Genomic DNA, 13,452 nt, shown 5'->3' with positions numbered 1-13,452 from the left:
AAACCCTGGACTTTCACGTAATTTCTCTGAGCCTAACGATCTCTCCACCTGATACACTGGGAAGCCCTCATGCTAGCCACGTCACAGGAAACTTGAAAGAGATCCTGGGAAAACACCCATAAAATGATGCCAAAGAAGACAGAAACGCTGCAGCACTCGAAAAGATGAAGCCAAGGCAGCTGATCATCCCTGCTTGTGTTGCACTGGCCTCCGTTTATAGCTGCAGCAAGAAAAAGCAAGACGGTTGAGGCTGGAGAAGGGCTTCTGAGAAGCGGCATGGGACAGAGACAAGCACAACTACACTGACAGCCAGCGGGCCTGCTGCTGTTACAAGACCTGCCCTCCTGGGTCTCACGTCCCTGACTAACAGCACAGGGGAGTTCAGAAGGGAAACAGCCGAGAAGTCTTTCTCAAGGTCTATGTCAGCTCATCTACAGTTGTGGGCCTGACACTGGTCACAGACACCTGCAGAGACATTCAGGAAATAAAAGGATTCACCCCCTTCCCTAGTACACACTCTTGGGAACATTAAACCTCTGCTTCATTTTGGTTAATAATTAAACCCCTAGATTAACAGCCTACTTGAAAAGACAAGGGAAAAGGAAAGAAAAAGACAAAGAATCTAATAACCTGCACATTAATATTTGCTCACCTCTTGAGGCCATGCCCTTTGTAAAAGAATTGCTCATCCTTTTTTGTTCCTCTCCCTTTTGGTCAACTTGGAAAGTTTTTTATGGCTGTAAATTACAAAGTGAGTGCATTTATGAAAGGAAATGGGAACGGCACCTGATCTCCGTTCGTACAGAGTAGCAATGGAAAACATTCACAGAGTGCCAAAACATGACACTCGGCATACAAGCTATCACATAATCTTCATGGCCACAAAAACGGTATTTTAACTATTTTCCGTCTGAGGAAACCAAAGCTCAGAAAATTTGAGATATTGGTCATAGATCACACCATTAGTAGGTGGCCTTGTCTTTAAAGCTAGAGCTCATTTCTACCGCACAAACCATATCAAAATGTCCTGTTTTCTTTCAGCCAACTCGTAGTCTAAAGGTTAGTATACTTGGAGCTCCCTTGAACCGGTGCCCTCGCACTGGGACCTGCAAGCCACTAGACGCCTTTGCAGTTCTTTTTTATATTTTTTAATTTTTTCTTGTAAATCACTTGTTCCCTTTATTCACAACACAGAGCTTCAAGTTAATTCTGGCCTTTTCCAAAAAATCAAACCCGCCCTCAAAGGTCATGAATTTACCACTGCTGGGCCTATTAAGAGGAAAATATTGTGAGATCTGAAGCAATTTCCCAGGAAGAACTAATCCACTGTTTTGAGCTGGCACAGCAGAACTGAGACAGGCGCACTGACTCCCCAGGGAACACTCTGGAAGGGCCCATTGCTTGGGACTAGCAGTCCTTTTGCAGAGAGTGTGATGGGGTGATGTAGGTCTCATTTTTCAGGTATAAGTGCCTATTGAAATATTGTCAAAAATAGGAAGCAGTGAGTGATTAGGCAAAGAACAGCAGATGTTGTGAAATAAAACTCTTACTCCTCCAGTAGAGCCAAGTGGCATGTATGTGTTTTTATTTTCCTACTTATGTACGTTATTCTACTAGGAAGTCATTCTGCACTCAGTTACTGTTTTCAATCTGCTTGCATTATGACTGAAGTCAAGTCCCTCAGGTCAAACCGAACTAAGAGAAAATCTGGATATGGGCACAGTAGCAATCTTATGGATGGTTTTTGGTCAGGCTTTCTTCTTAAGAAAGAGCAATGTCGAGCTTGTGTCCCATGTTCGGGATAGCTGAGAGGTTTTAATGCAACAATGAATAACTGCCACTTGCTTCAATCCCCACTTTTGTTACCATCTCCCTCCAGGGTCCTTCAGAAAGGAGTTGACATAAAGGAAAGAGAAATGTGAAGTATAACTGAGAACTGGGAGAAACCCAAATTTTCTCTCCCACCTTTATAAATAACACAAAAATATACTTTTGCATGAATTTCTATTCCAAGTTGGAGTGTCGATAAAGGTCTTAAAAATATCCAAATGCTTCAGCAAATCCAGAGTCAACTGCCAAGACACCGAAGCTGTCTAGAGTTATGAGGACAGATAAATTCTGACTACAGGCCTTGTGACTATTCAACTACCCCTTAAAGCAGTCCTAGTGGGAGACTGGGCGGTTATCCCAGGGACGCTGCTGTTCCTTAAGACACTGCTGATTACACGCTGATACAACGTCAAGATGGTTCCTCTCTGGCAAAACTTGCTCTGTCTGTTCTCCCATTGACTATTCACCTTTGGCACACTTGCAGCCATTTCAGAATCACAAAGGAAACAGTTTCCCAATTTTAGTCTGATGGCTATAAATTCAAGATGTCTAACTTTGGTGTGTGCTTTAACCAGCCCCTAGATATTCTAGAAAAGAGAAACACGTAGTCTTTTCTTTCGTATTAAGAAAAAAAACTTGAACAAAATTGTTATGAAAGAATTACTTAAAACTAGGGAAGGTCAGACACTCTAGAATTTATGACTATCATCACATAAAATGTTATATAAACAAGTTATAAGGACAATAACTATGGGAATAGGATGTTCTCAAACAGTTCTTTCACATCTTCTATAGCAAAAAAGGCTATAGTGATAAGCACTTTTAGAAATACCTGGGCAGGATACTGGAAAGCCCTTGAGAAAAAATAAAATGGAGACATTTAAAAATTCTGCAGGAGAGCAAGTAAAACCCATCAAAGAGCTCATTGCCAGAATGTGTCCTTTCATAAATGTTAAGTTATCCTTGATGAATCTCAAAGGCTCCTTGTTTTACTATACTCTGGAAATGGTCTTCCAACATAATAACAAATCATCGAAAGCATCAACTAAAGCAAATGAGATAGTAAAAGCTGGAAAGAAGCTTAGCTGAACAAATACTCAGAACACTGAAATGTATCATTCAATAATAGCTACCACCCATGGCTTAACGATAAATCATACCTCTGCACTAGTAGGCAAAGGGCATTCTGCTACAGAGTCTTAGCTACCTACCAGACTGTGAGTTCTTGGAGGTCACAGGCCATCTTCCTTTTTTCTCCCGTTGTGCTGTTCATTTATTTAGCTACCAAATCATTAATTAATTTTTCTCACCATTCAAAACATATTTAATCAGTTCCAACCATTTGCTAGGAAGTATTTATGCCTTCTAAGCTAGGAATATTTCTTGTGTAAAGATGTTTTAATAACTTGATATACTTGAATTATATAATCATGTAATATAACTTTATTACCTTGTCCAGAAGGATATTGTCAGAAACTTCAGAGGCAGTCTTATTCACCTTTGTATCATCCAAAAATATATCATGAAATAGGAGTTCCAATGATTGCTGAACTGAACTGCTAGGACAATAGTCATTAAAATAAACTCATGTAAACATATATTTGAGTGTTTTAAGTATTCAATTTAAATAGTCATATATATTGTATACAACCTGTGTATGTATCAACATGTACATCCATAAAAGGTTTCCCAGTTCAAGCTGATGGCTTCCTTATTCCAAAAAACCAGCAGCTACTACCATGTTTCTTCCTCCCTCCTCCCCTTCCAAAGGTATTAAGGTTGAAGGGAGAAGGGAAGAAGATGAATGTATCATATAAATGAGACAGAAAGAAGGAACATGAACAGATGATAGTTGGGGCTCTTTGCCCATCAGGAGCAAATCAATGCACCACCAGAGCAGGGAGAACTAACTCATAGAGCTCTGAACAAGGTCAGTGTCTTCTCCCGTCCCCCAGTTGGATGCAGCTGGGCCTAAAGAAACGAAATAGCTGATCAAGAGACTACACAATCTCAGAGTCATAAAAAAAAAACACAGTGGTAGATCCGCCCATGCATCTCCTTTTACTACAGTTGAGGAAAACGAGTCCCAAAAGAGAGATGGCTACCTCCCAAAGCCATACAGAGAGTTCACGGTGGGGCTGGGCGTAGGGCTGGCTGCAACCCCCATCCCCAGTGTCTCATCCAGGAGAGCTTGGGCACGATATCAAAGGAAAACTCATGGAGCAAGGGTACTTTACAAGGATTCATAGGCATGTTTCAGGGACTTCATGAAGCCACTGAAATTGCCTGCAAAACTGTTCATGGCTTACATTTTTCAGGGGAGAAGGGTTTACTGTTTTCATCAATCAGGCTGAACAAGGTCCATGACTCAAAAAATTTAAGAACCACTATGTCAGGTGTCCAGCTTGGTGAGAAGGCTAAAAGTGAATGAGATTAATTCCAAATTAAATGAAACCCAGATTTTCAATAACCTGAAGACTAAGCTTGGGCCAGGCAGCCAGTAGAATCATCTAAGGAGAAAACAGTCCTAAACTTTCTGGTCTGGATGGTAAAAGGGATCCTGTTAAAAAAAAAAAAAAAGTTGTGTTTAGGCAGGCTAGGCATGTCTTTGTGACTTCAGGTGACAGGGAAAGGAGTAAGCAGCACAAGCTTTAACTACTGATTAGGTGGTCTCAGAAGACCACAGGTCAGACATAACGAACAAGGCTGAGTTCTCTGGAATCTCGAGAAAGGTTCTGGCAGTAGTTGTCATCAACCATGATGGAAGGTTCTATAGCCTCTCAAAGTCAGGGCAGCCTCAATTTCCAATCAGACCTTTCATTGTACCTGCTTGTGTACAGTGAGCCCCGAAAGGGTTCCACATATCCCAGGAGACCTAATGTGATCACCAGGGGTCTTTTTTTTTTCTTATTTCTGATGTCAACATCAGTCCCAGGAGTGGGCAGAGGCCTTGGTACTTGGTCACAGGGAACTGGATACACGTCAGCCATTGCAATTTTCCTGGGAAACAGAAAATATTTTCCCCACTCTATGGATGAGGAAATTGAAGCAAAAGGAGAAATGTCCAAGGTTTTTCAAGGAGGTGAAGAGCCAAGAGCTCTGAGGTTAGGGCTTGCAGCTAAATACTCCACATTGGCTCTGGCTGGATATTGCGTCTCCTTTTGGGAACCAAGCAGTTCTGGAGGTTGAGGAAACACTAGTTGCTAAGGACAAGATGTGGGACACAGTTTATACCACACAACCATACATATGGAATCTATCACACATTAAAACAGAAGACTTGAAGCCTCACTGGGTAAATGAGATAGGAAAAGGCAACCTGGGGTTACTCATCATTTTCCAAATCAGCGATTTATGTCCCTTTTGGAAAGGAGAAGGAAAACTTGGCTGCAGCCCAGTTTTGAGTAATATTTGCCACTGAGAAGCTGTATGCAAAAATTCCTGGCACAAGCTTTGGTGAGTTCTTCCGATTGGGTTCTGGCCAGTCCTTGTAAATGACTGAGATTTAAAACCCTATCAAATCAGAGGAGCAGGGAGTATCCTTGATGCAGCACCATAAATCCCTCTCTCTAAAGCTAATTTCAAATTTATAATAAGAATGTTCGGAGAGAAAAATAACCTACATATACCTATAGATTTTTTTAAAAGTCAAGAAGGGTTGAAATCAACAGCAAACAGTGACCTGAGTGGTTAGAATATGGTTGATTATCTTCTTTATCCTTAAATGTATTTTCTGATTTTTCTAAAATTAAAATGCACTGCCTGTGGAATAAAGAATAAAATAAATTAAGTAAAGGAAATACAAAAGCTAGTAACTCCAAGTGTCAATAGAGAGCCAGAGCTTATCTCATCCAACTGACTCATTTAACAAAAGAAGAAACAGAGGCGGACAGAGGGGAGAGCACCTTGATCGTGGTCACTCAGCTGGCCAGCAATGGACCTAGAGCCAGGACCCTGGAAATCCCCTGACTTCCTGCCCTCCACACCACCCTGCTGCAGCTGCTTCATTCCTTAGGCTAGGAAACCCCCTAAGCTTGGTGCTAGGTGAGAAAGAGTTTTACATAGAATTGTAAAATTCAAGACAGCAGCCTCAAGTGTTAGACAAAGTACACCAGATTCCAACTCAAAGAATAGCCGAAATTAAAATGGCATTCACAAAGACAAGAAGACAATTTGTAGAGAATTAGGTGTCCCAGCCTCTGGGACAACTGCTTTACTGAACAACTTCATAAATACGCCATGTTTTCATTGCCTCTGGCTGTTATATATGCTATTCCCCCTGCCTAGAGTGCCTTCCTCTTGTCCTCTCTCCCATGTTTCTAGAAATTCCCACTTGTCCTTTAACATCAATTCAGAAGTCACTCTCTGCAACGCCTTCCCTGGTTTCCCCATTTATAAAATTGATCAGTAGTAGGATACCATAATAAAGGACGTACCTTGACTGTAGAGCATATCACAATATAAGGGAGATCATTATTGGTTTATAGGTCTGTCTCACCCTCTAGATAATGTTCCTTGAAGGCAGTGGCTATTTTAATCATCTTTGTATGTCTGGCACACAGCATGGATGCAAATGTCAGTTGAATAAATGAATGCCTGCTAAGAGTCACACAGTAAGACTTTAACCTTTCTTTCCAAATCTATGAATTGTATTTCTATCCTCTAACTGGTAGATCTGCAGAACTCTTAGGTGACAGGCTGCTTTGGGAAAGAGGTGTTTCCTTTTTTGGTGAGGAAGATTGGCCCTGAGCCAACATCTGTGCCAGTCCTCCTCTATTTTGTATGTGGATCACTGCCACAGCATTGCTTGATGAGCAGTGTAGGTCCATGCCCAGGATCCGAACCTGTGAACCCCAGGCCACCAAAGCGGAGTGTGCGAACCTAACCACCATGCCACTGAGCTGGCCCCAAGATGTTTTCCTTAAAGTTTAAATAGCTGAGTTTAATTTTGGGATTTCATGCTTTTTAAGTAACAAATAAATATGAGAGAAGAAAGGTAGGATTACATAATATCAAAAGATAAACGGACAGGCCGGCTATGACAAAGGCAAAAGAAAGTATAATCTACCATATGATGATACCAGCTGACAGATATTCTTCCTGCACCACCCTCTCCCTATCACCCCTCAAGATACACATACACAGACGAACACAAAAAGCTCATGACAAGTCACTTTGGGATATTTAATCATAACCCATCTACAGAAGAGCCCATCGCATAGTAAACATCAGAATGAGTATATTATTAGGATTGCTAATCACTAATTAAAATCTCAAGATCAGGTTTCTGGGCATATCCTGCTACATCTGTGCAGTAGGCAGGTCCAAGATTGTTTAAAAACCAAGTTTGGGGCCTGTTTCTTCAGAACAGGCTGTTCCTCCAATATCACAAAGATTGTGGTGACAGAATCGTGCAATAACAGCAAGAATACTCTGACACAGTCTCCTCAGGCACAGCCCTGCTCCTGACTCTGCAGATCTGAGAGAAGTTTTGGTCAACTTCTGGGTCCCAGAGCCAAGGCTACTGTTGCATGAAACACCAGAAGGTGCCTAGCTTTACTCCTTATAGGGAAAGAGGATGGTCACGGTATTCAACATACTGTTCCCTCCGCCAAGACTGACTGGGAAGGGATACGTGGGAACTTTCTGGGGTAACGGAAACGTTCTGTATCTTGATTGAAATGTAGGTTACATGAGTGTATACATTTGTCAAAACTTATAGAATTGTTCTCTTAAGATTCATGCCTTTCACTGTATATAAATTTTAGCTAGAAAAAAAGAACCATGCACAAATATCGAACTCTAGCTGGTAGGTTTACTTTCCGCAGTAGTATGGGCTAACAACTGTGAAACTGGTTTCTGTGTATTCTAGACTTGAGCAAGTGAGTAAAAATATCCAGGATAATGGGAGCCAGGTTTCTCACTGTTGGGGAAAGTAGTTACAAATACGGAGAGGGGAAATTAATATCACCAAAGGGGATAAAATACATCATGTGCCTCCTAACATGAGGATACAGCATCACTTCTTTGGTATTCCTGCCAAAAATTCATAACCTGAATCTAATCATAAGGAAACATTAGACAAATCCAAATCGAGGGAAATTCTACAAAATAGCGGGCAAAATATCAAAATGTTGAGGTTACGAAAGACAAAGAAAGGCTAAGGAACTTTTCCAGATTGAAAGAAGCCAAAGAGACACGACAACTAAACGCAATACTTGATCCTGAATTGGATCCTGGTCTGAGAGGGGAAAAAAACCTATAAAGAACATTCCTGGTACAAAAAACGACATTTGAAACATAGACTAAGGATTAGATAACAGCATTGGTCTTAGGAAACAGACATTGAGGTATTTAGTTGTAAAGGACCACAATGTCTCCAACTTACTCTCAGTTTCAAAAAAATGAGAAGGGTGGGGAGGAAGCAGGGAGGGTGGTAGGGGAGCGCACACACACAAATGGGGCAAAATGTAAACAACTGGTGAATCTGCGTAAAGGGTATACAGGAGTTCCTTGTACTATTCTTGCAACTTTTCTGTAAGTTTAAAATTATATCAAACTAGAAAGTTATAAAAAAAAATACCCTAACTTACCCAAGAATATTTAGGTGAAAGGCTAATAATAAAGTGGCTCTAAATTCATTTTTAGTACTAAAAAACAACCCATATAGCTTCAAATAAGGTTTTTTGAAATTCCAGTGGCCGACACAGTCATTTTAGAAAGTCTTGCAAGGCAATAAACAGAAATTGGAATGAAAGTGACTCCTCACCACCCCCTCCCTCCAGATTCTCCAATATTTTTTCTGTGCGATGGAACAATTCACCTGGCTCAATGCCAAGCTAAAATGAAACAGGATAAGAAATGATTTATGTGTAGAAGACTCAGCCTTCCCTGCCAGAGAAGCAGAGAACTGTATTCTTCCTCACTTCAGGCCTTATAGAAGCTCTATATTTTTATATATATATATATATATATATATATATATATATATAAGATAATGAACAAGAGGATTATCACTCAGCAGAGCTGATCTACCTCCCCAATCTTTCTGTCTGTATTTGTGGTTAAATCAAGACATAAGTATGTTCTGGTCCTAGGAAAAAAAAAGCAAAAATACTGAAAACTACCGAAGGAAAAAATTACTTCATGGATGTCAAAGGAGAATTTTTCAAGTCATTTTTAGCCCCAAAGAATCTTTTTGAAACAATAACAACTATGATATGACTCAGTATAAAAAATATTATGCTAAGTATGCGTTAAGAAAAATTCACATACAGAGATGAAAATGTAATTGGATTTGTCATTTCAAAGTTTTAATGTGCGGTTTGCAGATAATAGAGAATGACATTCTTCTAAGCTAATAAAGAAGTTAGCCAAGTAAGTAAATGCTGTGTTTCTACTGTAAGGAAATACGTGCACCAATGAAGCAACTTTTTCAGCACAAAAGAAATTTAATACCCAGACCACATGAAAAGTGATCGCTATGGGAATAGTATAGCTGTTAAAATCCAAGTCAGTTTGTATTAAATCGTCCAGCATGTTTATGTAAAGCAGGACTCTCAGAATGACCACCAAGAAGAAATAATTTTGCTAACAAAAAAGTGATACTTGTATTTAATTTAATGCTTACAGTAAGTGTGAAAGAAAAATGCAAAGCTATTCTCTTTTAAAGAATGCAAGGGACCTCAGTTAGCTGGTATGCTTGTGATTCTTTTCTAAACAGTATCTCAAGGGCTAATTTAATTAGAAATAGAACAAGAAAGAGTGAGTGTTTGCATTTCACTTAGAGAACCCAATTATCTTTATTTCATTGACTAGCCAGATCTACAAAAAGCCACAGAAAAACTTCTGGCACCTGTGCCAAACGATTTCAATACGAAAATTAATACTACCAAGTTATTTGGAGACCAATTAGCTCAGCCATTCAAAGAAAAAGAACGTGCTCCACTAAAGAGCAGATAATCCTAAAACTTGCATTTCTAAAGACAAAAGTGCTCCTAGACATCCTTGAGGCCCTGATTTAAGCAGATGTAAGATACCTGAAACTATAGAAAGAATGAGCTCATGGGTAACTACTGACAAATGGTAAGCTTTAAATCTCAATGTAGGCACTTGGGATGCATAATAATATAACAAGAGTTTAGTTTACTTTTGAAGAAAAAAGAAAAACTACTCTAAATTTTGGAGCACCTAAAATTAACCAAATTTATCAACATAATTTGCCAAATCTAAGTTAACTTTTTAGAGAAACTGGTCAAGACAGTGCTTCTCATAAGATATGACCCAAGTAAAGTTTTCAAAGAAAGCTTGTCAACTCTGAGTGGAGAGAATTTCCTTAGAATTCAATCCCTTCCACACTGCAAGATGTAGGTTACACAGCAAAGAAGTCCCAAATTACAACTGAGAGGCCATAGTTTGGGATTAATGACCCCAGCACTATTTTGCATAACACTCTAACATGAAAGTTTTATCAAGAATCATGAGTTTTTAAAGCCCAGGTTAAATCACTGGGTGTTAGAAGGCTTAGAGAGGCATCCAAAAGGAAATTAACTGTAACACACAGTATATGTGTAAAAATAACTCAGACTATCTCAAAGCCTATTAAAAAATGAGATGCCATCACTGTAGTTTTGAGATACATCAGCCGTTTCCCATTACAATGGAGGACATACCAGGTCTATTTTTAGAGTCTCTGGAAAGATCAAAGCTGAACTGAGCCCTTTTATTGGCTCCTCATCCAGGCCCATAATCTCTCTTTACTTTTTCTTTGTCATTATGTAGATCTCCAAGAGACACACCGCCAGGACTGCCTGGTATCCCTTATTCTCTGAGTAACACTTAAAAATTGCTCTATGATGGTCCATGCGGAGGAGGAAATCTCTGAGGAAGAACAAAGACCAGTAAAGTTCAAGTTCCAGCCAAAATTACTGTGACGCAAATATTGATACAGAACTAAAATCTCTAATTCAGTCTCTCGCCATATACTGTAAATCAAATTTTCTCAGGCTGGTTTCTCTGTGAGAATGAATACAGATAAATGAAAACATGAAATCTTTTCTGATTTTTTAGACCCCAACCCCTCCCTGCAAAAAAGCCCTTAGTTGGTTTTAATGCCTCTGGCTGGTAAGGCTGACAGGCTATTTTTTTTTTTTTTTGTGAGGAAGATCAGCCCTGAGCTAACATCCATGCCAATCCTCCTCTTTTTGCTGAGGAAGACTGGCCCTGGGCTAACATCTGTGCCCATCTTCCTCCACTTTATATGGGATGCTGCCACAGCATGGCCTGACAAGCGGTGCGTCGGTGTGCGCCCGGGATCTGAACCCGGGCCGCCAGCAGCGGAGTGCGTGCACTTAACCGATATGCCACCGGGCCGGCCCCAGGCTCATTTTTAAAAACAAGTCCCTCAAATGCAGAATGACTTACTTTGGAAGAACAAGCTGTACATTTGTCAAATGCCAGGCTGACAGGAAGGACATTATCAAACCGTGACAGAAATCCTCGGATCTAAAAACAAACAAACCAAAACAAACAATTCACATCAAGCCTAGAATGACCACACCCATGAAATGTGTGTGTAGTTTCTGACAATATGGCAGTCTTGACACAGATTACTAGCAAAAATGAAGTTCAACATGGATATTTTCCCTTGTACTATAATCAGTTTGAAGAAGAACTATAATAGGTCCTTTATTCCATTAGGACCCAGGGCCTACAAGCTCTTCCAATATTTGAGACCTAAAAACAAATTGACTCCAAAATACAAAAAGAAAGCTGTAAAATCTGAAGTATTGTTTTAATAAATGTCTTCAAAAATGTAACAGGTCAACTAGTTTATTACGACTCAACTCTCATATATGTTATAGTGAATGTGGGATAAGTGTGCATTTCTAGGATATGCACCTAATATCTTAGGTGGGGCTTCACAAGGTAAGAAGGCCTGCGGACTACAGAAGGCAGAGATGGTCCTAAATATACATCCAGTTATTTATTTGCTTGACTTGGAACAAATTGGGATAAAATACAAAATATCACCAAATTTATGGGGAAACAGTGCCACCTTGAGCATAAACTTCTATACTACAACTGATTTCCATTTATAGAGTTTCAGCTATAACTAGGTTTCACAAACTATGATTTAGGTAATTTATTCAGAGCATTATACCTCTAGAACTACACTTACACTAAAAAAGGAGTTGTAAACTGTTGCATATATCATCAAAATATTATTACCAAAAATATGAATGATGAAATCTCAAGTCTCTACAGGACTCAACATTTATAATAAGCCAAACAACACAAATCCTCTCATGAGTTAATTTACTTGATCTTGCCAACTACCCCGTTTTATGTTGACAAAACTCAGGTTCAGAAAGGTGAGGCAACTTGGCTCAGAAAAACAGAAAGTGACAGAGTGAAGATTTAAAAGTAGACCTTCTGACTTCAAACCTGGGCAGGCCCTGGCCTGGGCTTGCTCCCTCCCTCCCTCTCTTCTTCCTTCCCTCCTTCCCTTTCTCTCAGGTTATCACAGCTTTTGTCTTCAATATTAGGTCTCAACACAAATTTAACGTCTCACTTGAATAGGGCAAAAGAACCAACCCACCCACCCTTGCTGCCTTTAGCGACCCTACCAGCATTCTCCTCAAAACAAAACTGACAAAACCTGACAAACTTTTTAAAGAAAAAGGCTTCCTTCTGAGTTTGGATAACTCCATCTTTATATCCCCACTGCAACTAACAGTCTAACTGCATGTGTACATTTATTGCTGGAAAAGCTAACCTTGAAGGAAATGCCTCCAGCAACCTTTTAAATGTCCTTATCCATATGTTCCGAGATTTCATTGTAACCCAAGATCAAAAGAGTGTTTGGTAGAAATGATAAATTAGATAGTTGGGAAAAGTTAGATGGCCTCATTGTGAACCTCTGAAAATCTTTTAGTTCCCTGTATCTCAGGAATGTGGTGACCATTTCATAACACAGTACTGAAGCACAATCAAGGTCATAAGTTTGCTACCCAGGACACCAAAACAGGACACGGGAAACTGGCAGAAAAGACTTGAATGGCAGGTTACAAATGGGAATCCTGAGATCCTAATGAGATCTGGAAGTTGTAGGCCTGAAAGAATTTTCACAGTGAGCCTCCTCATATCTCAATTACTTTTATATTAAATTTACCTACAAAAAATTTTATATTTAGCAAATTTTCCATTAAAATGTTCACTGATACAGCCTACATGTTAATGTCTCCATACATGCGTCATGAAAAGGTTTCTTCATTCTCTTTTCTCTCATGTAGCTAATATCAAGCTTTCTTTATGTTGCGCAGAGAAACACTGGTAATTTTCTCTGCTAAACTGTCTCATGACTGGAGGTTCGGAGGTGAAGCCGAAGGGAAGGGTGACAGAAAACCTAGTTAAGAGCAGAAAGGAAGAGAGAAAAAGGAGAGGAAGGAAGGAAGGAAAGAGAAAATAAAAAACAAAAAACACAGGTGGTGAGCACTAGGAGAAGAAAAAGGAGCCGAAATGAACGGACTGGCCGAGTAGGGACCCACACGCTATTGTTAGCACCCTCAGACAGCTCTTTACCAGGAAATGTGATTCATTTTCCCAGGAAATGAAGTAGAA

At 39.7% G+C, this 13,452-nt stretch overlaps 1 protein-coding gene across 12 annotated transcripts in view; it reads right to left on the bottom strand.

Moving 5' to 3' along the window:
• Positions 1–13,452, bottom strand: part of ATG7 (autophagy related 7) — a 252,183-nt gene that overhangs the window by 148,287 nt on the left and 90,444 nt on the right. For 10 of the 12 annotated variants that reach the window (XM_058565010.1, XM_058565020.1, XM_058565092.1 and 7 more), the window contains one exon: positions 11,254–11,334. In XM_058565010.1, the coding sequence (XP_058420993.1) occupies positions 11,254–11,334 (81 nt within the window). Of the gene's footprint in view, positions 1–3,280; positions 4,391–11,253; positions 11,335–13,452 lie in introns of all 12 variants that reach the window. The other 2 variants (XR_009223319.1, XR_009223317.1) reach the window with 2 other exon arrangements.

Source organism: Diceros bicornis, chromosome 2, assembly GCF_020826845.1.
Source record: "Diceros bicornis minor isolate mBicDic1 chromosome 2, mDicBic1.mat.cur, whole genome shotgun sequence".
In the NCBI taxonomy this organism is placed as follows: Eukaryota; Metazoa; Chordata; class Mammalia; order Perissodactyla; family Rhinocerotidae; genus Diceros; species Diceros bicornis.
The sequence above is the reverse complement of the archived record's forward strand: the minus strand, read 5'-3'. Positions and strand labels throughout refer to the sequence as shown.